We start from the raw sequence: 27,484 nt of genomic DNA on the forward strand, positions 1-27,484 counted from the left end.
TTGTTTTTCTTTAAGCATTTAATGTTAAGAGTCCATAAAAAAATGAACATTTCTCAGACATTTTCCACTCACCGTTATCGTGAGAACAATCTGTCAAGGACAAATCTTTTACAAAAACACCCACAGAAGGCAACATGTTGAATGCACTAAATACAAATAGTCCTACAAAAAAAAAACAATGCTTTGAGAGGGGTTAATAATGACTTTTGGCTTCAATGTGGAAGCAGAGGTAAAGAGTGGATGAAGTTATTGAGTGGGAGCGAGCAAGAAACGTCAGCCCCTCTGTAATAAGGCTCACTCTTCTTTCATTCTCTTTTTATTCTCTAGCTACCCCTCTTGCCTTGTCTCTGCTGAAAGAAGGATTGGCTGAATAGTTTGACCTTGGCTTATTCTCACACGCTGCACAGTATTAGTGCAGTAATTTTCATGCTTCTTATAAACAAGGCTGATGCTGTAATTCTACTTACACTTGAACCCTTTCAAACACAAAATCACTCTCCCAAAACATGCTGCAAAAAGTGGAAAAGTTCAAGAGAGTAATTTAAGTTCTGAATGCTCTCTGTACATCCACACAATAAATACAGCAATAGCTACTAAAATGTATCTTGAACAGGAAAAAAAAAATACATTGATGTGAGGTCTCTATCGTCAGGCCGATGAAACCAGGCAGGAGTTATGCAGCCGATAAACAGAGAGAGGTGTGGTGCAATAGTGGGGCTGCTGGGCCTCAGATACAAAGCAAAGATGAGCTAATGCCACATATGATTGATTGATGGCACATCTGCAGACCAATATGTAAGTGTGTAAGCATTTAAAAGAAGGCACCAAATCCACTAAACCAAGGGAAGTGTCGAGGAGCTCTTTTCTTTTTGGAGTCTGCCTCCTTTAGCCACAGTTTCTTCCTTTTGTTGTCTGTGTGTCCTTAAAAGAAAAAAAAAAGAAAGAAAATTCATTATTAAATTTATTTTACAACTTTTCTGTATTACGTTTTTAGCTTATTTAGATTTTATGAGCTGTAATAATGGTTTTATTAATTCTAATAAACCACTTGCAGGGTGACCAATCTGGCTCTGTCCACAAACCAATCGACAAACTATAGCTCTGTATATCATTTGTAGCAGTGAGTTGCTACCATGTCATTGGCTGATTAGATATTTGGGTTCAACAGTTGAAGAGGTGTACCTAATAAAGTGGCCCAATGACTGTAGATTCATTGAAACAAAAGTTTTTGTCTCTCCTGTTTTGTTTCTTTCATGTTCACTATGTGGACAAAAGTATTGGGTCACACCTCTTAATCTTTGAAGATAAGACAAGGTTTATTTGTCACGTGCACAGTTATACACAGTACAATGCACAGTGAAATGTATTTTGTACCTGCAGCCGACAGTAAGTAGTAAAAGTACATAAATAAGAATAAAAATAATTTACACATCATAGGAATATATAAATAAGAAGATAAAAATATATAAATATCTTGGGTAGAAATATAAAATTCTAGTCACTGGTATTTACACAAGGGTATGTTATTGCAGCTGTGTCAGTAAGTGCATGGCATGGCATAGTGCAAGTTAAACGTGCAGAACAGTCCTGTTTAGGGCTCAGGGTTGTTCAGACCGATTGTGGATAAAAACTCTTCCTCAGCCTTTCAGTCTTAGTCCTCAGGCAGCGTTAACGCCGGCCTGATGGGAGCAGGGAGAAGAGAGAGTGTTCGGAGTGGCTGTGAATTCAGGTGTTTTCAGTCCCATTGCCACAAGGGTTAAAAAAATAAATAAATAAAAGCTAGCCATGCAGTCTGCCTTTACAAACATTTAAAGAGCTCGCTGAATTTGAGTGTGGTATTGTCATAGGATGCCACTGCTGCAACAAGTCAGTTTGTGAAATGTCTTACAAATCCCACCGTCAGCTGTAAGTGGTATTATTGTAAAGTGGAAGCATTTAGAAACCACTGCACCTCAGCCACAAAGTGGCAGACCACATACAGCTACAGATGAGTGCTGGGCCGCTGAGTGCTGAGGTACGTAGTGTGTAAAAGTCTCTGCGGACTCACTAACTGCAGAACTCCAGACCTCCTCTGGCATTAACATCAGCACAAAACTGTGCACAGGGAGCTTCATGACAGAGGTTTCCATGTCTGAGCAGCTCCTGAAGGTGTAATGTGCAGGTGGCCTGATACTTTAGTCCATATAGTGCATAGTAAATGTAAGTGTATAGCAAATGAAAATTAAGGGAAATCTTGGATGGAACTATCAGCATTTGTTCTCTAGTTTTAAATCACTTTGGCTTTTTGTTCCAATAAAAGTTGTTAACGAATTACTTCTGGCCAAGATGCCCTCCAGCATAAATTTAACTTGGCAACTAAAAGCTGTCTTTGTAAAGGATTGATTACCTATTAGTAAATATATTAGAGACTGCTGATAGCACAATGAAGGGTTTTTTTTTTTACTCACATTTAAAACTCTCAGTTTTAGTATGCAGCAACACTTAAAAACACTCCTCTCTCTAAGGACCCATATTTAAGTAGTCTGTGTCATTATCTCAGGAAGAGAATTAAGGCCTTTGTTTGTGTCGCAGCAGGAACTATGTACAGTGAAATTAAAGGTCCCCTCCTTAACTAACGAAGCCGCTATTATAAAGCATTCAGCGGCTGCGTGTTGCAGATAATTGCTCAGCTTTTGTGCATGACTTCTTGACCCTATGAAGGAAAACAGAGGGTGGACTCTGACCCCTGGTCGTTACTGCAAGGTAGAACAGAGCTGCCTAATGAACATCTCTGTCCTTGGTGTTTACATCTGTCAATCAAACACGCCAGTCTTCCTCATCCTCCTTTGTGTGGCCATCAGACACAAAAGCAGACAATTAGCTGCGCTTATTAAGACTCTGCTCTTTAAAGGGGGGGCTCTGTGTGCTGGTAATTAATCAGCCCTGCACGGGCGGGTGGGCGGACCTCTTGTTAGTCCCAGGCTCTGTAGACCGTGTTCCCCCTCTTCCTCTGGTGGGTTTTGGGCAGTGTTCCTCAGGTAACGCTGGTGCACACCCAGGCCAGGAAGCGTGTTCTGTCTGCGGCGACGAAACTCCTCCTCCAAGGGGTCTTCAGCTGAGACGTCTGTGGGTGTGAGCAGAGCAGAGTGGCAATGAATCACACCTAAGCTTCTCGCTGTCTGGATGGTTTGCCCGAGGTGTTTAAATCAACATTAAATCTCTTTTCCCCCCCATGTAGCCTCTGAGAATTTCAGCCTTCTGACATGAGATGTGAAGTGAGCTGAAAGGAAAACATATTACCTTCTGATGCTCTTGGCAGTGTGAATACAATCAGACAGAGAAAAAAAAAAAATAGATACACACATCTATTACACCAAGTTCAGTCCAAACGGTATATTGATGTAACCAACATGAAACAAGAAAGATGAGATAAAACGAGAGCTTCAAAGAGTCCCCAAGGCTATACGGACCTTCTTTCCTTTCACACCCCAACCATATATTTCATTCATATTTCATCTGCCTGACTTTATTGTGATTAGTCATGTAAATAAAATGAGATTTGGTTATTCTTTTCTCTAGGTAATTTACATTTATATTGAATTAGTGGCAGGCAGGGTATAGGAGGAGGAGGGAGACTTATTATGCTGCGAGATTACAGGCAGATCTCATCGCCATTGTGTTGTGTAATTAAGGCAGTGGAGAGGAGAAGAAAGGAGGCCAGATGCTCGCCGTGCTGAACCTGGTCCCATTTAGAGGAGGGTCTGCAGCAGCATTAAAAAAAAAAAAAGAAAGAGAAAAATGCTACACAGTGTGCAATAGTCCAACATTAAACTCATCAGCAGCTTTGTTGGAGCTGCTGTCTACTGTACCTGTGCAAGCATAAACATAATCTTTCTAAAGGTGTCCTCCATGTTTCTCTTCGCTTTATGACTTTTAGAGGGATCTTTAGATCCTTTCAGGTGCTGCTCAAGGGGGGGTTTGAAGCAATCAAACATGACTTGCTTGTGCTCAGGCCTTAACAGAGACAAAAAACATTGCTGGATTTCAATTGCCTCTGAATAGGCATCTTATTACTGCGGGTCATCCATTTTGACCCAAGCCCAATTTCTTTGTCACAAATGCTTTAAGTTTAAAACTGGCTGAATGTGGTTATTTTCCCTAAACTTTAAGCAGCCGTTTTAACCCCAGACTTGAATTTCTTTACTATAGAGTTTACAAATCAGCTTTTTAAACTGAACACGCTTGTAAAAATGCAGAGTTGACCCCCACAAGGAGACACCTGCTCCCAGCAGACCACCAGACAATGGGACAATTGGTGGCTTTATTCTCAAGACTGCAGCTGGAGGGGTGGTGGTGGGGTGTAATCCTAACCTGCATTTGTCTCACGATCCCTATCAGGTGAGGTTAGACAGCTGGATTAAGCCTAAGTGCATGTGACTTCAAGGTTGTGTGCTTCATCCCAATCTCCTTTACTCTTGGGGATCAATATTTGCATCTATTACAGGTCCTGTGATAAGATTCCTTCTGCTATCAGGTTCCATATTCCATCAGCAGTTAATTAATTTCAACAACAACAATATCAAAGAGCAGTGATGATAATGAGATTTTTTTTAATGTTCATAAAGGCAGCCTTTTATTTTCTGGATCAAGGACTTCATTTGAGTGAACACAGTTGAGTTCCTGGATGCTTTCATTTGCAGCTATTGTCTTGAGAGTGCCTGTCATTTGTCTGCAGGCTGAACAATGCTCGGCGTGTGTGTGTGTGTGTGTGTGTGTGTGTGTCTGTGTGTAAAGGCTGCCAGAAGCACACTGTCTAGACTGAAATACAGGAACACAGGCACAAACACCTAGGTTAACACCCAAACACACACAGACACAAAATCTATGTGTGACTGACAAAGACAGCCTCACTTGCAGCAGGCTGGAGCTTTAGCTGTCAACGTTGGAAGCTTAAAATAAATCACTGTTCAGAAGGATGTTAACCCTACATGACAGTTACAACCACGGACCAGATTATTTTCAACAGTCCACCTTCCCTGGGTTCAAGACATCTGGTGGCGTGCTGATGGGACTCTGCTGCTGAGCACATGGAGATCAGTCTGTGTCCTTGTTCAGACATGGCTAAAGGGAAACTGGCAGCTTATCTTTGCCATCGTTCATAAATTGACCAGTGGCTCCAGGCCGAGCTGAGGTTTCATGCTAAGCTGTCAAGGAGGCGGGGGGGGGGATTAAAACAGGATGCTGCTTTCAGCCAACAGGAAGCCATCTTTCATAACATGGGACAGGAAATCACAGTAATATGTCGCACTGGAATAGATGGATGGAGAGAAAAAGGCCACGGCTGCAGGACCTTATTCTTCACATTTTAAGCACTTCCATGACCTGTTAGAGAAATAGAGTCTTTATTTTTACTGCTAACTGTTTTGACATTCAAATTTTAAACACTGATGGGCTTCTTTTGTGTTTTATTTGAATTTAATAAAAATATAAATCCTCATTTTTGTATACATAGCTGGCATATGTCACTTGTTGCTCCATTTATTCCAGTAAGGTTCCAGATATTGTGAGATTTTGCTCTCAGGCAAATGATGAGAACAGATGTCCTGCTGGCTTTTGTTCACAAACAGCGCCACCCAGTGGCCACGTGAATGGCCACCTTCACATTGAAATGTGTGGAAGCAGCACTTCATCTTCTTGTCTTTGACAGCAACATCATGCAGCTAATTGAATGATTTCAGCCTACCAACGTGGAATTTGATTTTCTGTATGCAGTTTTTTTTGTTGTTGGTGGTGGGGTTTTTTTGGACAAATATTACATCTTGACACTTATTTTATTATTCAAATAAAATAAGCGGTAAGGTTAAAAAAAAAAAAAAAAAACAGAAAGTTATTATAGAAAATCTCCTTCCGTGTGTCATAACTTTGTTTAATCCAAACACATACAGACGAACATATTTTAGCCTTACATAACCAGGTAAAACCTTTGTGAATACACAAGCTCTTTATAGCAGATCCTGCTTAAGATTTCTCTCATTTTTAGCTTTTTTAGTGATCTTCTGATAACTGTCTGTATGCGCATTGGTACCCCGCCAACAGAGACTGCTGACACATTATTCGGCATACTATATTACTTTAAGTAATAAATAGAAATAGTATAAAAGTATTTTTTTTTAAATTACACTTCCTGCTTAGAACGCCAGTATTATGGGAACTGTAGTTCATCTTGTACTAATATAAAAACCTGCGTGTCCAAGAGAGGGCGCTGTAGTACCACAAATGCAATTCTTGCTCAGGTAACGCCACTTCAGACGTTTCTGCATTTTTTTAAAGGTTGCATCATGTTTTTTGAAAGGATAAGACCACAGTCCGTGTGAGAACATATGGCTTCCAAATTTTCATTGTTTCTTGGTGCGGCCTAATAATCCATATCTACATTAGCAACAATCCCCAATGTATGCAGCACATTTACATATTCAGAGATATGAGGAATGGGAGGACAGGGACAGAGCATACAGGTCTGCAGTGTCACTTAGCAACAGGACCGCGCACGCGCATCTTAAATCAGCATTTCTGGGGGGGGGGGCAATCAAATACAAGCCAAATAGAGAATAAGTGGCCTTCACAGAACTGAAACAGAGACACCGGCAACATATTTTACGTTCACAGAAAAATCAGTCAGTGTGAGCCTCACCCTGCCCTTTTCTTCTTTGCTTTCCCACTCCTGCAAAAATATGCAGCGAGGCTTGTGTAAATAAACTAGCCTTGAGCACATTCCTTAACTCACACACACAGTGACCACAGAACAAACTGCATCATACACACTACCCAGTTTAACAGTCTATCATGCCAAAGCACACGCACAAACCCACATCTTTAAAGTCTCCGAACGCCACGTTTTTGTGTGTAATCGTGGATTACCTCAGCTACTATGTGACACAAATGTTTACCAAACTGATCGGTGCAGTTAATTATACTAAAGGTGTACCTCAGATCACGTGCACCATCAGCACTTTTACAGTCTTAGCACATAAAACTGCCACAAAGGGTGAGGCAGGGATAGAAATGAAATAGGAGGGAGGGCAAGGAAGTCTTGAAAGTGGGCGTTGCTTCATTTTTACCCTAAAGGTAAAGCATACCTACCGCACAGAGTAAGAAGGGGGAAAAAAAAAAAAAAAAAAAACTTCAGGGTGTGTTAATCTTTGCCGTTTTCCTTATAAGCTCTTCACTAAACAATAATGAGTATTAATTTTAGTGAAAGCATACAGCTCATAATGTAGTGGCCAAGCCCTAATGTGAGTCACCTGTACTGAAACTGAGGGATTAGTGGGTTAAAAATGAAGCACACGGTGAGCTCTTTGACTAAAGGTGACTGCACACAAGAAGCAGCGGCTGCGGTTTCCTTTACTGTGGTCGTGTGAGGCAGAGTTTAAACCGTGATCAGGCACAAGCAGAGAAGACTTAGCCATCCAGGAAGAGTGAGGTAACAAAGAAAGCCACTCAAGCAAAAAGCAGCATCACGCTGACACCAGGGAGACTGCAGCAGCACTTCCTTCATGTTGCACAAAGTTTTATTGCCTAAATCTGAAACTTTTATTTTGTGGTTCTTTGTACAAAGAATGAAAAGTTCCTGTGTGTCTGCTAACAGTGTTGGCGTTGTGGCACAGGTTCATACAGCAAAACTTAAAAAAAAAAAAAAAAGCAGCCTCCTGGAATCAGCAATCATGCACAAACAAAAACACACACACTGTGTTCTTTCCCCAAATACACAAACAAAATGCAAAGGTGAGAAAAATGCACACTGTTATAATTAATTTATTAATAATCTGTTCATATTATTACACACGTGAACATGGTAATAGCAAACAGGTTAGGAAGGTGAGGTTCAAGTTAAAGACATTAGGGTGAGGTGGTTAATCTTTCCTCATTCACTTGTTAAACTGGTCAAATGTAAAGAGCAAATTACATGCATAAGTCAAATGTACAGCATCTTGTTTTTGTCTGCAACAACAAAGACCATATACACCCCAAAAAGAATTTTTTTTTTTTAATATATTTATGTATAGCACTTATTCAGCTCTGTGCACAAGGTAGAAGTTAAAGTACAATTCAATTACCGTAAAAAACAAAAACACAAATCCCAGCAAACTGGTCCCGCAAAAATAATGGAATAAATACAAATATACAAATACTGTGAAAACGTCTCTTGCCTCCCTTGCAGCTAAACTAAAATGAGAAAATTGTTCTTTGGGAAATGAGATGCAGGAGGACACAGAGAGGAGAGACCGACCGCCGGAGGTGTTCCAGATGACAAAACTATGTTGAGGCGAGATAATTACTTGTTATCCAGTCTTAGGAGCTGCTCCTTACCATTAACAGTTAGAGATTTTAACTGACCGTCCTCCACCACTTCAACCCGCTCCTGGCCATTCTCCACGATCCTGTCAGAGGCAAACAAAATTTTAAATAAATAAAAACATTTAAAAAAAAAAAAAAAAAGGCCCTTTAGAAATCAAGGAGACAGGATGCTTTGAGAGCTCTTATAAAAGACCGTAAAGTTGAACATTTAGGTACCGTTTTGTGGTAATTTTTCTGCCGTTGACGATTTTGGTGGAGGTTGATACAGATTTAAAGTTACCCATTCCTCCTCCTCCTCCTCCCCCGCTGCCAAATGATGATGAAGAGAAGGTGGTGAATGCTCCCCCACCCATGTCTCCAAATGAGCTAAAACCTAACAGAGGGGGCATTACAGAAAGGAACTCAGTTAAAGGGGGGGGTCTGAAAAATTTCTCATTTGTCCAGTATCCTCTCTAAATGTGCTCACCTGATTCAAACCCTGAGAAGCCACCCCCAAACGACGCTGGAAAGCCCCCAAAACCAAAGACCGGTCCGCCCATCCTGCTCCGGTTTGCCCCCCTCTGGCGACTGCGACCGCCTCCAAAGAAATCATCAAAGGGATCATCTGCTGTGAAGGGAATCGGAATGATTTGAGTAACAAAATATTTTTCAGCAGCAGGAACAAAATTCCACATTAAACCCGGCACGCTATCACTTTCACCTTGGGGTCATTCAAAGTTCCCATCTGATCCCATCAGAGTCAGCTGAGTTTTTGTACAATAACTTTAGTATATTAAATAAGCCACGCTAAATTCTACCTTCATACTTTGAATCTTTTCTAACAAACAAGCACTGAAGGTTCCACATTTCTAACTGTTAAAAAATATTACTATATTATAAAATGATTTTGACCTATGAAGGAATTAGTGCTAGAAGGTGAGCCTGGTATCAAAAGCCAAGTAAAAATAAGACTCTTCATATGCTTCACCTCATTTTGACCAGCCATTTTGATCTGTAACTATGAAGTTATGAGGGACGATATATCCCTATGCACACTGAGGGCTGGTAAACTGGAAATTTTTCACAGTATGAAGGTTTGCATGGCTTCATTAAATATGTTATTGTACCAAAAGAAAAAAAAAAAAAAAAAAAATATATATATATATATATATATATATATATATATATATATATATATATATATATATCTGATTCTTGGGGGGTCAGGTGGGAGGCACTTGCTCAAAAGAGGATGAAGTCAATATCTTTGGCTTTCCTGTGCTTTGCTTTCCTTAAGCAGTCTCATACAGTGCCTGTGAGGTGCTTTAAGACAGGCAGTACAGTTGCCAGCTCCTAAAATATTTAAGTACCTGATAAGAAAAAAGAAGAAGGCTGTGGTGAATGTCAGAGCATCAGTTTGTAATTTCTGGGACAATCTTATCCCTAAACTGTCAAAGTGCTGGCCACTAATTCTCCTCCTAAAGCCCTGTGGACATGCTACTAATTGCGCTCTGCCAATCTGGGTCAGCCCAGCAGGATAAGGCTGGATCACTGGCACCATTTGCTGAAAGAAGACTCCTCCTTCAACCTTGAATGTACTGAGGCAGTGGCAAGAAAGCTGTGTTTGTTCCCTCTGACTGAAAGCTTAAAATAAGAGTATCCGCTGACTGCTGCTGCAACCACATTAGTGTCCATTTACCTTAAAGACAACTTTAGAGGAGACAGCTGAGCTCCTCCAAAGCTGTGAGAATGACGGCAGGCTTCGGTATAAGGAAGTGAGGAATGGAAGTGCTGAGGAATGCTATTTAAACACTGATTTAATTATTGTTATAGTTATTGCATCTCTCAAGACAATAGCTGCAAAGAGATGCTGGAAGAAAAAGCTAAGGCATTCTTAAGAGGAAGCAACCCGCTGTCATGCTTCTGTACTCTGGCAGAACTTAAAAAGAGCCGTCAAGCACAAACTGGAGATTAAACAGCCAAGAATGTGCCACGCCTGCATAATACCGCACAGAGCATGAAGACACCGATAGGGCAGTGTCACAGTGTGCATCATGATGTCCAAAAGCAGAGAAAAACAAAACTGTTCAGCAAAGTAGTCTGAATAAATGAAACCATTTGTTTAGAAAACTGAATTATACAAGGGGTGTTAAATTTCTGCAACTGTTCAGAAGTCTAAAATAGTCCTCTGCTCCTTGTCCACGTCTTCACATTTTCATTTGAGAATAAGAGTCTGCTGTTCTTGGCAGGCAGCTAGGCCCTCATCACTGTGATTCTGTTTTTGTCTCTGTGCACACACGCACATGCACGCCCGCCCCGCCCGCAGTCTGCTGGATGCTCTGAGGTGGCTGAGTGACAGATCCAACAGACCAGCTGCCGGACTGTGAGGACTGCAGGCTGGATGGGATTTTACAACATATGTGAATCCTCTTTCTCTTATTTGCCATCTTAAGGAAAAAAAAAACAGAAATCCAAAATGGCTCTTTAAAGGGAACACGCGCCAACATGGAGTTTTAAAATAAACTTGAAAAGATGGATGACTTTAAAAGCTTATCCAGTTGCATACCAATCAAGCATAGTAAGGTTTATCTGCAGTTAAAATAGAACTTGAACTTCACTCTTCTGTGTGCTGAATCCATGGTTCGCCGTTTTTGCCGTCACTGTTTACTGAAGAGCGTAAACAACAACAGCTGCACTTATTAGTGTTAAGAAAAACCCGTTTACATAATGAAACATGATGACTGCCTTCATGACTCTTCTAGTTCCAATTCTGCAGCTCATTTATTTAAGCATCATATTTAATCATTTTTAATATTTCAGTTTTTCCCAATAAGTTTATCTTGCACAGCCATCCTCGCGGGTTCAAATTATACCATGTTTTCCATGACACACAGCACGCACACACACACACTTGTCGTCATTACATCTGCTTTTGTTTTAATACGGAAGCTATTTTTGAAAGCATTCCAGTTGAGTGATGTAGATGCTCAAATCTATCCTCTGCCTGCGTCTGAACTCCATATTTAGAGGCACACGGGATGAACTACACATGCCTTCTGAGCCGACTTTTGCTGAACCCAGACAACCTGGGAGGGGTCACCTTCATTTTGGACATCTATAGAAAATGCAGTCATGAAGAAGAGGAGAATCTTGAATTACGGTCAAATGTCTGCTGTTTTCACAGTGAATATTTTGCTACATGAATATCAATTTTGCATACTCTCTGCTTGGTGTTCAATATTCCCTGTGGATTGTAAAGCTACATAAATAAAATACTCTCATGTAAACATTTCTACACTTGTGCAAAACAAAATTCAGACCGGAACAACCCTGTCCATACATCTTGCTTTTGAATTGATCATATGTGAAGAAAGGCCCACAAAATGAAAGATCTAAATCCTAACTACCAACTAACTGAGACAATAATGAGGTTGAAGTCGACATCCAGCAGAGATCCTCAGCGTTTTCTTTCATGCGACATTTAGTGAGGTGAAGTGAAGTGAAGAGTGATTAGTGCATTGAAAATGCACATTACAGTCCTGTGGGGGATTAGCAACAGGCTTTCCAGAAGGTTTCCTGGGTCTACTGCTCAATCGACACAGCAGGAGCTGCTAGCTAATAGGCAAACTAATTAAGAAATAGAAAAATCTATGTTTAACATACAAAAAACTGGGGCCTACGGGATGCTCTGTGTCTCTGAGCATTTTCAGGTCATCTGTGAATATTTTGGACCAGATAACAATATGATGTTAATAACAGCCAAAGCATATCGCTTCAGTCCCTCTTCCAGCTTTGAAAACAACATCCCATCAGTGCCTCCAAGTGCACGCACAGGAATAACTTACTAAAAAAATCTGCAAATGGATCTCTGCTGCCGAAGAATTCCCTGAAAACGTCCTCGGGATTGCGGAATGTGAAGCCACCGCCGAAGTGGTCATAATGGCCTCCTGTTAAACATTAAAAAGAAACCAAACTTATAAACGACACCAACGTTTACCAAAGATAACACTGCAAACACAGCTATCATTACAAGCTGTCAAAGCAACAATGAAAATATCAAATGTCAAGCTGCTTCCACCTCATATTTTGGCATTTCACACTGAAACTTATGAATATGGAGATCTTATCAGTTATTTCAACTGTTGTCTCCTTACCTCCTCCTCCTCCACCACCACCTGAGAGGCCTTCTTTACCATATCGGTCATAAACATTCCTCTTGCTTTCTGCAATAGAAAGAGAAGGACTTTACATACATAAGACGCAATGAGAAAGAATTCAGAACCAGAAAAGGTGAAACCTGTTGTATTATAAACCTCACTTAAGTCTGAAGTCTTCCATGATCCTTAGATATGTTGGCCTCGAGCTAATAGCCCTTTTTAATTTTCACTGAATAAGTCTACCAAGTCACTCCAATAAAATGATTAGACAGCAGTGTGCCATTTCAGACGAAGGCTGAGCAATCCATTGAGTTTTATTTTAAAATTGCTAATTCCAGCTTCCTCCAATTATTAAAGCAAGTTAAATGACATGAATACTACTAAACATTCTCAATTCTGCCTTTCAGCACATCATTTTCCTTTACTTTCACCCCTCCATGAAAGTCCAAATTCACTACCAGCAGGTTGTAGCAGATTTAATTCAGTACACATGTATGCTTTTAATGTTTTTAATTATAATTCGACCAAATAAACTAAATGAAGTTAAAGGAAATCCACTCAAAAACATTTATGATTACTGTGATTATTACTTCAAATTGAGAGGGCATATTTAACACCCAGCTTTTATTCAATATTCAAATTTATTACATCTAACTTAAATCAGTGAAGGGGATGTGAAGTCAAACCTTATCAGCGTTAACATAGTTATAGACTAAATGATAACCATACCTGAAGTTAAACAGAAAGTAACTAAAAACTCACTACACCAGTTTGTCCAATAATTAAGACATTCCAGTTATGCATGAGTAATGCCTGCATCTCATGACCAAGTATGTGCTACAAAACAAACTGATGTCAGCCAATCCTTACTCATCCACTCAAACAAAAATATGCCAAACTAGGGCTGCTCAATTGTATTATTATAATAATTATTTTGGGCAACACTGACACAATTTATTTAAACAAAATAACTCAGACTTAACACTAGATAACATATCTTTAAACTTTTTTTTTTAGCAATTTAGCAAAAAATAAGTAAATTAGAGAAAAAAGTAAACTGATCTAAACAAAAACATTGTGAAACAGAATGAAGGAGAATTATCATTTTACACTGGTTATATGGTTTTAATAATCACTGTAAAACTGATTAATTGTAGAGCCCTAACTTAAACTCTGGTTAATAACTCTTGATGCTTGAAAAATTTAGCAGGACCACATACTGAACCCCAACACCAAAATCTATAGTTCACCTAGAATGAAAGCTTTCAGGTTCACCTGAGAGGAGGTTCATAAAGTGGCTTAGAAAAACTGCAGACATAGGATCAAGATGTTTCATAAAGCCAACAAATTCAAATCTGGTTTATTTCAGGACTTTGAAACAAATCTGACAGATCACCCAGTTAATCTGGACTAAGAAGTCATGTAAAGATAGATGTGAAATGTGCAGCTACAGAACAAAACAGATGATGGAGTACCACATTACAGTAAATATTAACAAAAAAGAAAACATTTCCACGAACTGGCATTCTTTATCAAAGAGTTTCATAAAACTAAACCTGCCTGAACAAGTAATTTTGCTTTATGGAAACATCCCTTTGGTTATTCTACTTTTGTTTAGTTATGATTTCTATAATACATTTTAGACTATGTCAAAAGATTTAACATTTAAGAATTCTGGCAAACTATAAACCAAGCTGGTGCTAGAGCGCAGAGAGAGAGAGAGAGAGAGCGAGAGCGAGAGCGAGAGCGAGAGAGAGAGAGAGAGAGAGAGAGAGAGAGAGAAAGAGAGAGAGAGAGAGAGAGAGAGAAAGAGAGAGAGAAAGAGAGAGAGAGAGAGAGAGAGAGAGAGAGAGAGAGAGAGAGAGAGAGAGAGAGAGAGAGAGAGAGAATATTAGAAATATTTAATGGCTTGTTTTCAACATTTCCTGGCAGTTTTAGCAAACGACTTGAGAAAATTATTTTCAATATTAGTCACTTAAGAAAAAAATTTAAATTAGTTTTAGCTCTCAATGTGAGACAGGAGCAAAATGTCACCACTCTTAATAACACAAGTTTCACATCTGAGGCACTAATGGGTTCAATAAAGCTCATTTCAAACAGTGCACTTGATATCCACCTTTTTCTAGAGTAAAACCTCACCGTCTGAGAGAACTTCATACGCCTCTGACAGCTCTTTGAATCTTTTCTCTGCCTCCTCCTTGTTGTCAGGGTTCTTGTCTGGATGCCATTTCAGTGCCAATTTTCTGTAACTGAGATACAAACACCATACAGTCAAAAAACACACAAATACACACACACACACACACACACACACACACACACACACACACACACACACACACACACACACACACACAGAGCCAAGAACGAGTTGCCATGTCTTGATAGAGGTGGAAATCATTTATGTACGTAGGCATGTATAACAAATAATCCTCACATCAGAAACACACATTCATGTGACTACAGCAGACACACACTGTCCTTCTCCCCAACCAAGCAGAAATAACAAAGACCGCCTGACACTGCATTGACAATCAGCGTGGGCCTCACACAGTGGCTTACGCTGCATCAGCTTTTTGTTTCTAAGCTCAGCAGTCACAGCTCCGGCAGTGCGTATGCACGCGCACGCGCACGCGCACACACACACACACACACACACACACACACACACACACACACACACACACACACACACACACACACACACACACACACACACACACACACACACACACACACACACGGAACGAGATGCTTGGACACGACAAGGGACTGAAAGTCAACAAGGCTTCACACAATCCAGGGATTCGCTCCATTACAGACCTATAACCAGTAGTCTTTGTTGTAATCTGTGACATTAGCTTGCTGACTAAAGCCTGGTTCAGCAGGTTGGTTGGTAACTGTAACATACCATTATCTTTGACATTTCTATAACCACCAGTTCACGAGGAAAAGCCACAGCAGGACTTCTCATTTAACTTTTTACTTAAACTTCTTACTGTATTAAATTTAGATTTTTATTCATTGAGCTCTTTTTTTTTTTTGCATTTTTAACCTTACTGAGCTATGTGTTTTGTCATATTGCATTTATTTTGAGCTGCTTTAACGCAGTCATTTCCCAGCTTTTGGGCTAAATAAAAGTATACCTTAGTTTATTATCCAGGCTCACCCCAAAATACTCTCTGTATTAACATTAAAGCTACCTGCTGTAATTTAATACCCACTAAATTTAATAAACAGACACAACAAATGAGTCTTCAGGCGCTGCAGCAGCTCTGTAAGGCTGTATTTTAGGCCAAACGCTGCCATGGTCATAACCATTACAGACAGACAGTGTTTAGGTTTAGCAAAGTGATAATGTCAATATTTTCTAATCAGCACTATGTACATAAATCAATAGTTCTAAATCAAAGTACAGGATAAATATTAACTTTGACCTGATAATGATGGTTAATGAAAACTTCAGTGAGACATGAATGATTATGGTGATTTGTGTCAGCTGAGAGTCAAAAATAGGACTTGTTATTTTTCTGTAGAGTATTTTTGGCAAATTGGCTATTCCGTACTGTTCGATGGTTTCCTCCTGTGTCACATGTTTTCACTGCATTACCCAAAATAACTTTTAATGTTCCCTGGAACACATGCCTCATTTGTAACAGGCTTATTTCTGTCCCCAGCATTAGCATTGCCTCTCTACTTCACATGTCCAAACAGACTGTGTTATTGAGAACCCAGTGAGGAAGTATAATTAACGGGAACAGGCCCGATCGGTGGGCGAGTGGTGGTGGGTGAGTGAAGGTGGAAGGTATTTGACAGGAGCAAGGTTACAGGAAGAAGAGTGGAAAATTTCTGCACTGCACTGTCTCATCTCTCCCCTCTCCCTGTGTCAGTTTATACAGTGACAGGGGGATAAAATTAACCCATTACGCCCTACAAGTGTCCGACATTTAATGACAACACCACGAGAAAACAGAGCAAAACACTCAAGGGGACTCACGCTTTTTTGATGTCCTCTTGCGATGCATTTCTCTGGACTCCTAGTATCTGGTAGTATTCCACCATGGCTCTGTCTGTGTCTGTAGGTGCTGTTCTACTTGAGGGTCTTGTGCGTGTGGCCTCTGTGGAAACAATAATTTTCTGTTAAGACATGTTACAAAATAAAGCCCAAGAGTCTGCAACAGCCATGTGTGATGAGGAAGATACAGCCCTTCCAGGCCAGAGGAGCACACTTGCAGAGAGGAGGGAGGGGGGCTGCTGGCATTAAAAAAAGGGTGGAAATACCCAACAATATTGCAGTGCACTGAAATAGCAATGCTGGAGACAGGGAAGTTAAGCTAATACAAGCCAAGCAAAATTGCATAATGACTGAGGGATCATCCTTCACCCTGAAGCTAAAAGAAAGAAAGTATGAAACATGATTTTCTTTTAAATTTTGGAGCAAGCTATAAAGGCCAAGAAGCTTTTTTTTTTTTTTTTTTAAATCGTGATCTAAGATTCGAGTTATGAACAACAAGACACAACAGGTCTGGTTAAAAAGTATCAGAAGACATTCAAGTCCTCAAATTTTAGGACCACATTTACAAACCCACACCACGCTGGAAGATATACAAAAGATCTGTGGCCTTGATCTCAGTGAAATGGTCACAGTGAAAAACAGACACTGGACTCTGTGTGGATATGAAACATGTCTGCAGAATGATGTGAAAAAAAGGCAACAGGGAGAAATAAAAGATAGCAGAGAAGGACTGATAAAGTGGCTATCTATTCACATCCAGCAGATGAGAATTGTTGATTCACGTGCTTCCCAGTGGTACTTTTTACTGGTCTTCAGACAGCGAAAACTACAAAGAAGATCTGCTGCATTTTATTGCCTATGGCACTTAAAATACTTCTTTATTGCCATTTCAAGTACATAATAAATAAATATTGCTTTGTCTGACTATCAGCGTTATGGCTAATAAATAACTTTTCCAACTAATCTTGGTCACTTCATATGGAGAGCAACTAACAGCTACAACCTAAGCAAAAATATATATTTTTCCCATGATGTTTCTTCTGACTTGAGGGTGTGTTTATGTATGCATTTTAAGATACATGTATGTGTACACAGTCTACAAACTTGAATTTCTAATTTAACTTGTCTTTGACTATTCATGTCAAACTTTATAATGCCTCCCCTTTTCTCCTACCCTGTTGCTCATTTTCCTAGTAATGTGCATCCATTCCACTGATGTCTTTTAACATTAGTAGCAAGTTTACAACTTTTCTTTTTAAACTGTATTCTGAACACATTATAAATATAAGCTAACTGAAAGAACCTGTTTTGGTTAAAGGTTAATGAAGTTAACCAATTTGTCTGTGAAAATCTTATTTTACTTAAAGGTGAGAAACATTTCAGCTTCTCTTGTAGGGTTGTATTCAGATCTGTGTTTTACAGGACAAAAAGGCTGTTACACCATTATCACATATTTACTTTTACTGTATTCGTCAGGAAAATGTGCCAAACCCCACCTTTAATTGAGGGATGCATTAACTGTCATAATGAAAAATGTAAAAACAAACCAGTGAGGACTACTGGAGTCCACTGTGTTCTGTTTGTTAGCTATTTATAACCTGTGGCCTTTGCAGATAGATTGTGTTTGTGTCCGTTATGTGGGGGGTTGGGGGCGTTTGGCACAAGGTAGTGCCAATGAGTGTCTCCTGGTGGGGACATGGCACAGGCACTAAACTCTCCTTCATATATCCTAGTAAGGCAGCAATTCCAAATCTCCCTCTGATACTTTATTATACACCCTCCATCTAACTTGACACTCATTATGCCCTTCCTTCTACCTTACTTTATTACCACGTCCTAATTTAATCCACATTCTAAATATAAAAAGGCATGACCTTTTGAGTTTCATAAAAAACAAACCAGTGTCCTGACTCATATCTACTTTTATCTCCCTCACTTGAGTCATAACTGACCCACTCGCCCATCACCAGCTTCCTGCAGCAGTTGGGATTTACTGGATACAAGTGACTGCTAGAGATGTGGTTTGTAGTACTGTGTAGAAAGTTAAGGGTGTATTCATGCCTGCTTGTGCCATGTGCTAACATTACACAGCTAACCTAAATCAACTCGATTCCTGCTATGCCTCAGAGTAAGCAAATGTAGGTCAGTCAATCCTATAATGCATCAATTAAGCAAAAGGTGACAGCTGTAAATGCTGTCATGCAGCAGTATTTTTTCCATTTTCCTCAAACAAGCACTTGTTAAGTGTACTACAAACCAACTTTTTTTTGGGATACAGTTAAAAATAAAAAAAAACTACAGAAGTAGTCAAAATCTTTTTGCAAAGGGAGTAATTTAAAAACAGAGGGACTTGCTGTGGAGCCATGCCTGACCACTGAATCGACTTCATACATTTGTAGCAAACTGACTGTAGGAACATTTAGCAACTGTCCCACTTAAGTCCACTTTCAGAGGAATTTCCTGTAATTATTGATTGACTAATGGTTACTTTTTATTGCATTGGAGCACTGGTAGAAATGGATTACTTGTTGGTTTCAGCATTCTAAAACACTAACACTAACTGCTTTCTTGAACTAATCAACATTTATTCAAAAATTGTCTTTATCTATCCTAAATAAGATGATATTTTAAAAAGTCAGTAGAGTAGAAAATTAATATTTTTAGGTCGTTTCATGTGCCAAAAGTAGGGGGTGGGTTAATAAAACTAGTAACTATTTGCAGATGTGGACAATTGTGGTGAAAACAGAGGGAATTCCCAGTGCAATTAAATTAAATGGACACAATCCCACTGTACATACAAGAAGCTTAACATCTCCTCAATGGCACCAACTAGCAGGCTTCCTGCATCATTTTAAAAATCAAACTTAATCCTTTTAAAGACCTAAAACTGAATTAAGACCAACCAATGCTAAAGTTGTGTTTGTTTATAAACAAGCCACAGTAATGTGTTGGGGATGCAGCTATTCAACTGGCAACAATCCCAACAGCAGACAGAATTTGATGCTCTTCTTTGCCACACATGACAGTAAAGTGAATTTCTTTGGACGGTTGATTGTTGATCTAACACACCTCTTTATAAATACCACCAGCACATCTAATATTTTGTAGGGAAATTAAGACATTGTAAGACTTCACTTTCATGGATTTTTCTTCTACACTTTGTAATGACCTGCAGGAAGTCTGACTAGCATGATGAGTTAAAAGCCTCAGGTTGGAGGTGCTTCTGGTGTTATCAAGAACTAGATGTTGGGATGTGGATATTTGGTGAGGCTTTTAAACCCACCATCTACCTCTTGACATATGTACTGAGGAGGTTCAGGCGTCTCATTTTGGGGCACAGGGTGAAAAAGAAAGGTCATCAATAATGGCCTGACCTCTCAGTGCACCACTTATGTAACACCAACTCAACAGGAATCTACACGACACTTTGGAACAAAAACACATGCAGGCAAGTCGAGCAGCAAGAGATTACGACAACATCAGTTTAAGTTTTCTCAGCTGTGCTGGTGGACCAACTGAGCTCGCCCTTAAAGAAGCAAATTATATAACCGTCAATGAATGAGACTGCACTGAATCTCCACTGAGTATTCACCATTGTTTGCAATTATACTTCACTATACTGCCAGTACAAGTGAAACTGAGCTAATCCTGTTGACATGGACCTAAGAAATATGGACCAGCAGTTACTTTTATGGAAATGCAGAAAAAGAGCAGACTTCAGGAACATAAGAGCTATGCAAACAAGAAAAAGACATCTATATAGGCAGAATCATGGCTATAGCATTAACCCATTACATTGTTTCACATAGGCATTATCAAATATTAGAAACTCTCTGATTCTGTATGCACGTTTCACTTGGGGGGGGGGGGGGGGGGGGGGGGGGTGTAAAAGCAAGCATTACTTTTCCTGCGGCATTGGAGACCTACATTTTATAGTTTATAGTTTGGTCTACTCCTGGTGGTAGTGTATGACTGATCTATAATCATTTGGGTAAATTCCATTTGAAATCATTAATCATCTCCTGACTCCAGGTTTCAAGAACAGGTTTCAGCAAGTTTTCACTCACATTCAAAAAGCACTAGGTTAAGAGCACTCAGGCTCTACATTTTATGGCTTAACAATACATTTTACTGTTAAAAACTTTTACTACACAAAAACAGTTCTTTACCAATATTGATATAAGTGAATATTAGGTCAAATAACGAACTAGCTGATATAGAGGTCTGTATTTAAACTTGTGCATTTTGTTCATAATAGAGATGACAAATGTAGCCCGAATCCATCTCAGGTACACAAAACACTAAAGGTCAGTTCACAGATTAGTTGATCAGGGATATCTGAACTGTTCGATCCTACTGAAGGCTAGACGGTTACTCTGTGACTGTATCAGTTAGGATAAAATTTCCATATATGCTTTAAAAATAAATAAAACTATGATCAGACTTCTTTTCACTAGAAAAACAAGACCCAGATTAAGACCTTTTTTTTTGGCTACAAATGCCCCAAAATGATGACCATCACATATGATCAGTGTTGAAGAAACAACATATTTATTATAAGCTAGTCTAGTATCAGCAGCTGCTGAGGGTATGGACTCAAAGTCCTGCAAATGTTTTAACAACTTCTGCTTGCACAAAAACTCCCAAGTTATTTAACTGCAGAGCACTCCAAGGTTTTATCTCTTGATCAAAATCTGATTAGATTTCAGGGTTTTAGTTGCAGTCTGTGAAAGTGATGTTATAAAATCCCTTTTGTTTTAGAGCATCTATGCAATCAAAAAAAAAAAAAAAAAGGCATCTGAAGTAGTTTTGTCAGCAAGAGCACTGAAATGCCACTAAAAATGTGACATTAACAAGACAAGAGCAGTGGATAAAACAAGCTTTGGGCAGCTGAGTCCAGGAAGTAACAAATTACATCTGTCAGAACAGAGAATCAGATGCCAGCTAAACACAAGACCATTTCTTGCCTGAAATTATTCGTGGAAATGAGAGAAGAATTTCTGGTTTTAAGCATTACAGGAGCTCTGCATTTTTTTTCTTCACTTATGTGAAGACACGTTCATCCACCAAAGACTTCATTTACAATGAACACCAGCAAGCAAAATCTTGTTGGACAGAGAAACCAGTCACAAATTTTAGCAAGTGCTTTAATTTTTGTGCTTTAATTCTATCAGCTCCTTCAAAAAAATAATAAAAACAGAAAACTTCACAACAAGTGCTGTATTTGTTGGTCCAATGCAGCGCTTTGGAGATCACCTCCAACATGTTATAGTGTTGTCCTATTGATTAGGAGGCAGTGGCAAAATACGTGGACCAACCGGTAGTGTTTGCTACTCCAGCTACTGGGTTTGTGCCATTGTTGGTATTTAGCTTTGCCCCAACCACAGAAAACACAGATGCCATAACAGACACATGAGCTCTTTTAAGTGAAATTAAAAGGCGTTAAAGACCATGAAAAGTGTCCACTGCAACCACTGTTTGTTAAAGAGCAAAAAGCAGCAATATTGATGACTACTGCTGATGCTCCCTTTCCAGTTCAAACAAACTTTTCCACTAATCAGCATTCTACCTTTGCATGCAAGCACATCTGCAGAGCTGGCATAACTATGCAAACTGAAACAGATGCAGTACCAGGAATTCTGCTTCAGGAAGACATGACCAATGTTTATTTTATATTTAACAGAAGCTCAATAGCTTTAACATAGTTTGAAAGCTTAATGTGTAGTAGTGCAACAGTTCCGCAGGCACTAAATTTCCTGGTATTCGTCAGCCACAAGAAGAAAGCCGGAAGGCACCAATCTCTATACTGTAAACTAGGGATGTTCCTGGCAACTAAATTCTTAGTTGACTAAACAAGGGGGAAAAAATTAAATAGACTACCCAAATTAGTCTAAAACTAAGAAACACTCAGATATCAAGTTAAATTTTAGGACCGTTTAATGGTCAGTGTCAAAAACTGTCAAAACAAAGGGTGGGTTTTTGTAGAGCTACAATGTAACCTACTTAAGTGGCCGATATTATTGCCGGCATTTATGCTTGTGCAGGTGCATTGCATGTGTTAATTATCTTTCGGTCGCATTCCGGTGTTTTACATGCAATGCCGGCCAAGAGAAACAAAATGCTGGGACTTTTTTTCCCCCTCCTGGGTCATACTCTTTTTTTTTTTTTTTTTTTTTTGTGGTCAAACACCTTTGCCCCTCTAGTTGTTTCACTTCTTTGTACACAGTGGGATGAAGTAGCCAGAAATGCATGGGAGGAAGTGATGGTGTTTCTCAGGAGGTGCACTTCAGGTTATGTTGTAAAACTTCAAAAATAACAATGTTAGATGATAAAAATGATAAAAATTTCAGACCAAGAATAACAGAAGTAAGGCATTTTTATATAACGATGTCAGGGCTGCAGCTGATGGCTGCGTAACATTAAAGAACCATTTACGGAACTGGGCATCAATTAAAATCTTAACAATTAGGCTAACCGACTTGTACATCTGGTACTGACTAGTGACAATAGCTACAATTAATAATTGACAAGTCAGGCACTAAGGACTAGTGCGTGACTAGTCGACTAGACACCTGCCACCAGAGGGAAATGCAGCCCTGGGCTTCAGAGATCTGGGCTCCACTGCTCAAGATGCTGCCCCCGCGACCCGCCCCGGAGCGGGTGGAAGAATATGCGCCACACTTTTAATAAGTCACAATTTATTTTTTTCAGATGTTATTTTCTCATATTAAATGTGTGATCATCGTTTGCAGTAACCAATTTTCATATATTTAATATAAATTGATTTTAAAGTTTTTTTTCTTCGTTGTTTGGAGTAAAACATCCAGTGTTCATAATGTGTGGTGCTGCGCAGTTAAGTAGCATTCAAAGTGCAATTAATGGTTTCAAATGCCTTTGTTTAGACAGTTTGACATCAAATTAAATTTTATGCCTGTTAAATGAACAGCTGAGTCTTTCTTAGTTTTAGACTAGTTGGTTAGTCCAATTTTTTTTTTCCTTGTTTAGTTGACTAATAAATTAGTTGCCAGGAACATCCCTACTGTAACCCTTATTGAAAGGCGTGGCATGGAGACTTATTGTATGTCAGCTAATAAAACACAATGCAATAAAAGCTTTAAATGGCAAGACAGCCTGACAATCAACTTCAAAACAAAACTACAGTCCATCAAGCTGTTAAACTTGAATTCAGAACAAGACACACACAAGTACATGTCACTCAATGGATACCATCAAAAGAGGTTTGGCTCATCAGAGAAGACTGTCAATAGTTAATAAAGCTACAGATGTAGCCATACCTCAAAACAAAAGCACCGCCTAGCAGGGAAAAATACACCAATCACACTCCATTAACCCTGTTCATTGTCACCCAGTTATTGAGTGGACACCATTTTTTTATTTTAAGTAACAACAGTAATAAGCTGTCTACCCATTAAGTTTGCTAAGTGTGGCCCCAACGGTTTTCAAGTTGTTGAGCGGCCACTTCAGTGGACACCTGTTTGCCGTATTATGTTCACGTCCCATCTTTCCATAGGTGCATTTAAAAAAAAAAAAAAAAAAAAAAATCACTCAATGATGTAGTAGCATTCAGACATACATCAGCTTTTCCATCTGTCTGTTTTAATAGAAAAAGCACCTACTTTTGACTGCGTCCTTATTCACAAGGAGTCGCCACAGCAGGTAGCTCTGCTTGTTTGATTTAGTAGATTTTTACAGCAGACACCAAAAATATTTGTGTCTCCTCCTAGGAGACCAGAGATCTTTTTACCTGTTAGGCAAATGTGTAAGCCACTAAACCATGGCGCCATCAGCATCAGGCAAATTTTACAAGAAGTGCACCCCTGCTTACGTTGTGTATATTATGCACATTGGGTGATGGCCAACAAGACATATTTTTCCATAATATGAACCTCCTAAATCTTTTAGTTCATGGGTCCATATACAGACAAGAGTGATATCAATGGGGCTGGAGCAATAAAAATATTACAGAAGAAACCCCCCCCCCAACATTATTCCATTTTCTTTCATATAAAAAATAAATAAATAAAAGATGCATGATGAAAGTGTCCAACTGGCCCAGAACCAGACTTTAAAAAGCTCAAACTGTAAGCTAAAGTTAAACATACCCTTTACCCCACTCCCTTGAAATTGGCCAGACAACAGAAGGTATTATTTCTTCTTAAAAAAAAATTTCTCATTTAATGAGCAATCCAGTGTTTTCCGCGGTGACTTCTTAATATTCTTACAGTCCTCGTACGCAGTGTTGCCAACTTGGCGACTGTCGCTAGATTTAGCGGTTTTTCAGACCCCCCTAGCGAGTTTTTTTTTCCAAAAAGCGACTAGCGACAAATTTAGCGAGTTTTCACAGTAACGTCGGCGGCTTTTGGAGAGTTTTTTGTTAACCTGAAATCCTCCGCTATCGCCGTGTTTTGTGTAAATACAGCCTTCGTACTGTGTCCATTCAGACGCTTTGGCATCGCTCACACCCCCAAGAGTACCTGGCTGTTGGTATGTCACGTGACTTAAATAGCTGAAGTGGGTCTGTACCTGTTCTCGTGATGCAGCCGGTGGATACGACCGTTGCTGTGATACGTCAGCGTATGGATTTACTGAGCTGGAAATCCTGCTGACTGAAGGATGGAAGTTTGTTCATTCAGTCTGTTTACATGTTTGTTATCTTACACAGGAGGAAGCACTTTGGTGAAGTCTACTTCACTGCAGACTGGCTTTTGAAGAATCAGTCAGCCTTTTGCTATTTTATATATTTCTGTATCTTTTCTGTTTACATTTTAATAGCACAGCTGTGAGTCTTTTGTTATGGAGGAAAAAAACATTAATTTATTTGAGGAGCATTATTATTTGAATATGCCAGTGGTTTATTTTTGAGCAATTTCTCCTGTACATCTACAGCTGAATGTTAATAAAAGTGTCTGTGTGACATTTGGGACATGTAGCTTTGACTCAGAGGTGCCTTTTTGTTTATACCTTTGGGAAGAAAAAAATAAAGATATATTTCGTATATCACCGTTCAGTTAAAAAATATTGAGATATTATTTTGTCCATATTCCCCAGCCCTAGTAGTTCTAAACATATTTAGGGTGTTTTTTCTTCACTTTTTGTCTCTCCAAAGATGTTATTCCTCTCTCCTACAGCCTTGATTGCAACTACATGCAAATAACCAATTATGCAAATTAGGTGATGACGTCATATAGCGACTTCTGGCGACTTTTAGGACAGCCAATAGCAACTTTCCTTGCTGAGGAGTTGGCAACAGTGCTCGCACGTATATTTACACTTGCAGATCACAGCCAAAAGGCACAAAGCCTTCACACATGTAAACAACACGTCAGAAAAGGAATAACCAACCATTTGACTGGAAAAACCGGAGTAGTTACTAACTTTAAAGCAACTATGTAAACCATCCAGTGGGCCAAACTGGACCCAATAAACCCAAACCTGGCTTTGATAGAGCCTCATATGGCAGCATGTAATTGTTATTTTAGTAACTGCTTAATTAGTGCATGTTTTCAGATGTCCTGTGCTGACAGTCCTGGTTTATAAAAGTTCTTCATAAACTTTAAAAACATTTTTTGCTTGAACAAAGATCACAGCAGAGCCTGGCTGGTTCACGAGTGTTAAACGTGGTCATTGCACACTGTGCGCAACAACAACAAAACTTTATTGCCGCTAATCAGCGAGCTGATTTCGAGCTTACTCACTCGCTACTTCCTCTCTCCCCGGGCTATGTAACCAGTGGCAACCATAAGCGAGCTAAACAAACTGTTGTCTTTGTGCACATTTTGGACTTTCTGGAAGCTAACTAACGTCAACGGGCCGATCTGCGATATGGCAGCTAACTTGTGAACCACCCCCTCCCAATCAATTCAGCAGAAACTTCTAGAAAAGTCTTCAAGCCAAATGAGCATTTTAAGCCGTTTTAAGTTTCAATACAAAAACACTCATGTATATTTCTTTAAAAACCCAACTAAAATAACGTTACACACAAACAGAAAACCTCTAAAAATAGTGATGTAACTTCAACATCTGACTGTAGATGGCATTAGCTAACAGTAGTATAACCGTTAGCGTTACCCTGATGTTTTCTAGCATTAATTATACCAAATACAAGTTAATGTTATTATACTAGCATAAACTCAGCAATTTACATAGACAAATAGTTGGGGGGAGGGGGGGAATAAGTTAGCTGGAGCTAACTACAAAGACAGCGGGCAGCCAAAGCAACGAGCTCCACTCGTTATTCTCAGGCTAGCTTAATCATAGCTGAATGCCCTGAAAAAAAAGCTCCCCCAGACACAAGTGAAAACCATATTTTTGTATTCAAAAATCCTAAATGTCCTAAATCGTAATCCTAAATGCTACCAACAATAGCAGGAGCCATAAGGGGCGACTCCACCACAGCATCCCCCCACATGAACTAGATGCACTCGAGTCTATGCGGCATCACACGGTAAACGTTTTCTCCGCTCTTTCAACAAATGAAAGCCGTGCGACGCTCTCCTCTAATTAATTTCGAGCCTACCTGAAGGAAGGAAACGTCCACTTTGGCAGCCTCGCGGTTGTAGCCGTTCCTCCTTATTATCTTCGCCTGAGTACGGAAGCAGAAAGTGAAGTCGCAGCTGGTGGTGGCTGGGTTTGTAGCTGGTGGAGTGGCCGCTGATATGGCCTAGCCTACAGTGCTGCTGCTTTCAAGGACCATCGGAAACTAGAAAACCTACACGGTTTTACTGCGGATATCCGTCAGTCTGGGGTAAAATACTATTTTTATAGGCAAGGCATGTGCTGACAGGCTAAAAAAAAATGAAAAAAGTGGAGAGCACCCCAATTACACTAGATCCTCAGGGCTGTGCAGGGGCGTGTCCAAGTTGGTGTCATGGGGTGGCACCAACCCAGCTTGAAATACCCCCCACACAGCCACCCACCCTTTATTTCAGATAATTAAGTATATTTTGATAGCAAAACATTTGTACTATTACTAACCTGT

General features: G+C 39.6%; 1 protein-coding gene across 3 annotated transcripts; it reads right to left on the reverse strand.

Annotated features, from left to right (window-relative positions):
• dnajb6b (DnaJ heat shock protein family (Hsp40) member B6b) lies at window positions 1–27,348 on the reverse strand. 3 transcript variants are annotated; one of them, XM_030756868.1, is made up of 10 exons: window positions 27,023–27,348; window positions 16,468–16,588; window positions 14,610–14,719; window positions 12,468–12,536; window positions 12,159–12,260; window positions 8,801–8,938; window positions 8,551–8,707; window positions 8,347–8,417; window positions 2,945–3,103; window positions 1–921 (listed from the first exon to the last, which is right to left on the reverse strand). In XM_030756868.1, exons 2-10 carry the CDS (start codon window positions 16,530–16,532, stop codon window positions 812–814), a joined length of 981 nt encoding a protein of 326 aa, XP_030612728.1. In that variant the 5' UTR covers window positions 16,533–16,588; window positions 27,023–27,348; the 3' UTR covers window positions 1–811. The 3 variants fall into 3 exon arrangements, with proteins under 3 accessions (XP_030612728.1, XP_030612727.1, XP_030612729.1); XM_030756867.1 differs by having other exon boundaries at window positions 8,801–8,941; XM_030756869.1 differs by lacking the exons at window positions 1–921; window positions 2,945–3,103 and having other exon boundaries at window positions 7,774–8,417; window positions 27,023–27,344.
• Between the last annotated feature and the right edge of the window lie 136 nt (window positions 27,349–27,484).

This window comes from Archocentrus centrarchus, chromosome 20, assembly GCF_007364275.1.
Source record: "Archocentrus centrarchus isolate MPI-CPG fArcCen1 chromosome 20, fArcCen1, whole genome shotgun sequence".
Classification (NCBI taxonomy): Eukaryota; Metazoa; Chordata; class Actinopteri; order Cichliformes; family Cichlidae; genus Archocentrus; species Archocentrus centrarchus.

Bases quoted from the DNA above. Each gene is read 5' to 3' on its own strand.
- dnajb6b (XM_030756867.1), bottom strand. From the start codon at position 16,532: ATGGTGGAATACTACCAGATACTAGGAGTCCAGAGAAATGCATCGCAA. The intron at 8,942-12,158 runs GTAAGTTATTCC...TTCCCTTCACAG, and splicing joins TCCATTTGCAGATTTTTTTA to CAGATGATCCCTTTGATGAT. The intron at 922-2,944 runs GTCCGCCCACCC...TTTTCTTTTAAG, and splicing joins GAGCCTGGGACTAACAAGAG to GACACACAGACAACAAAAGG.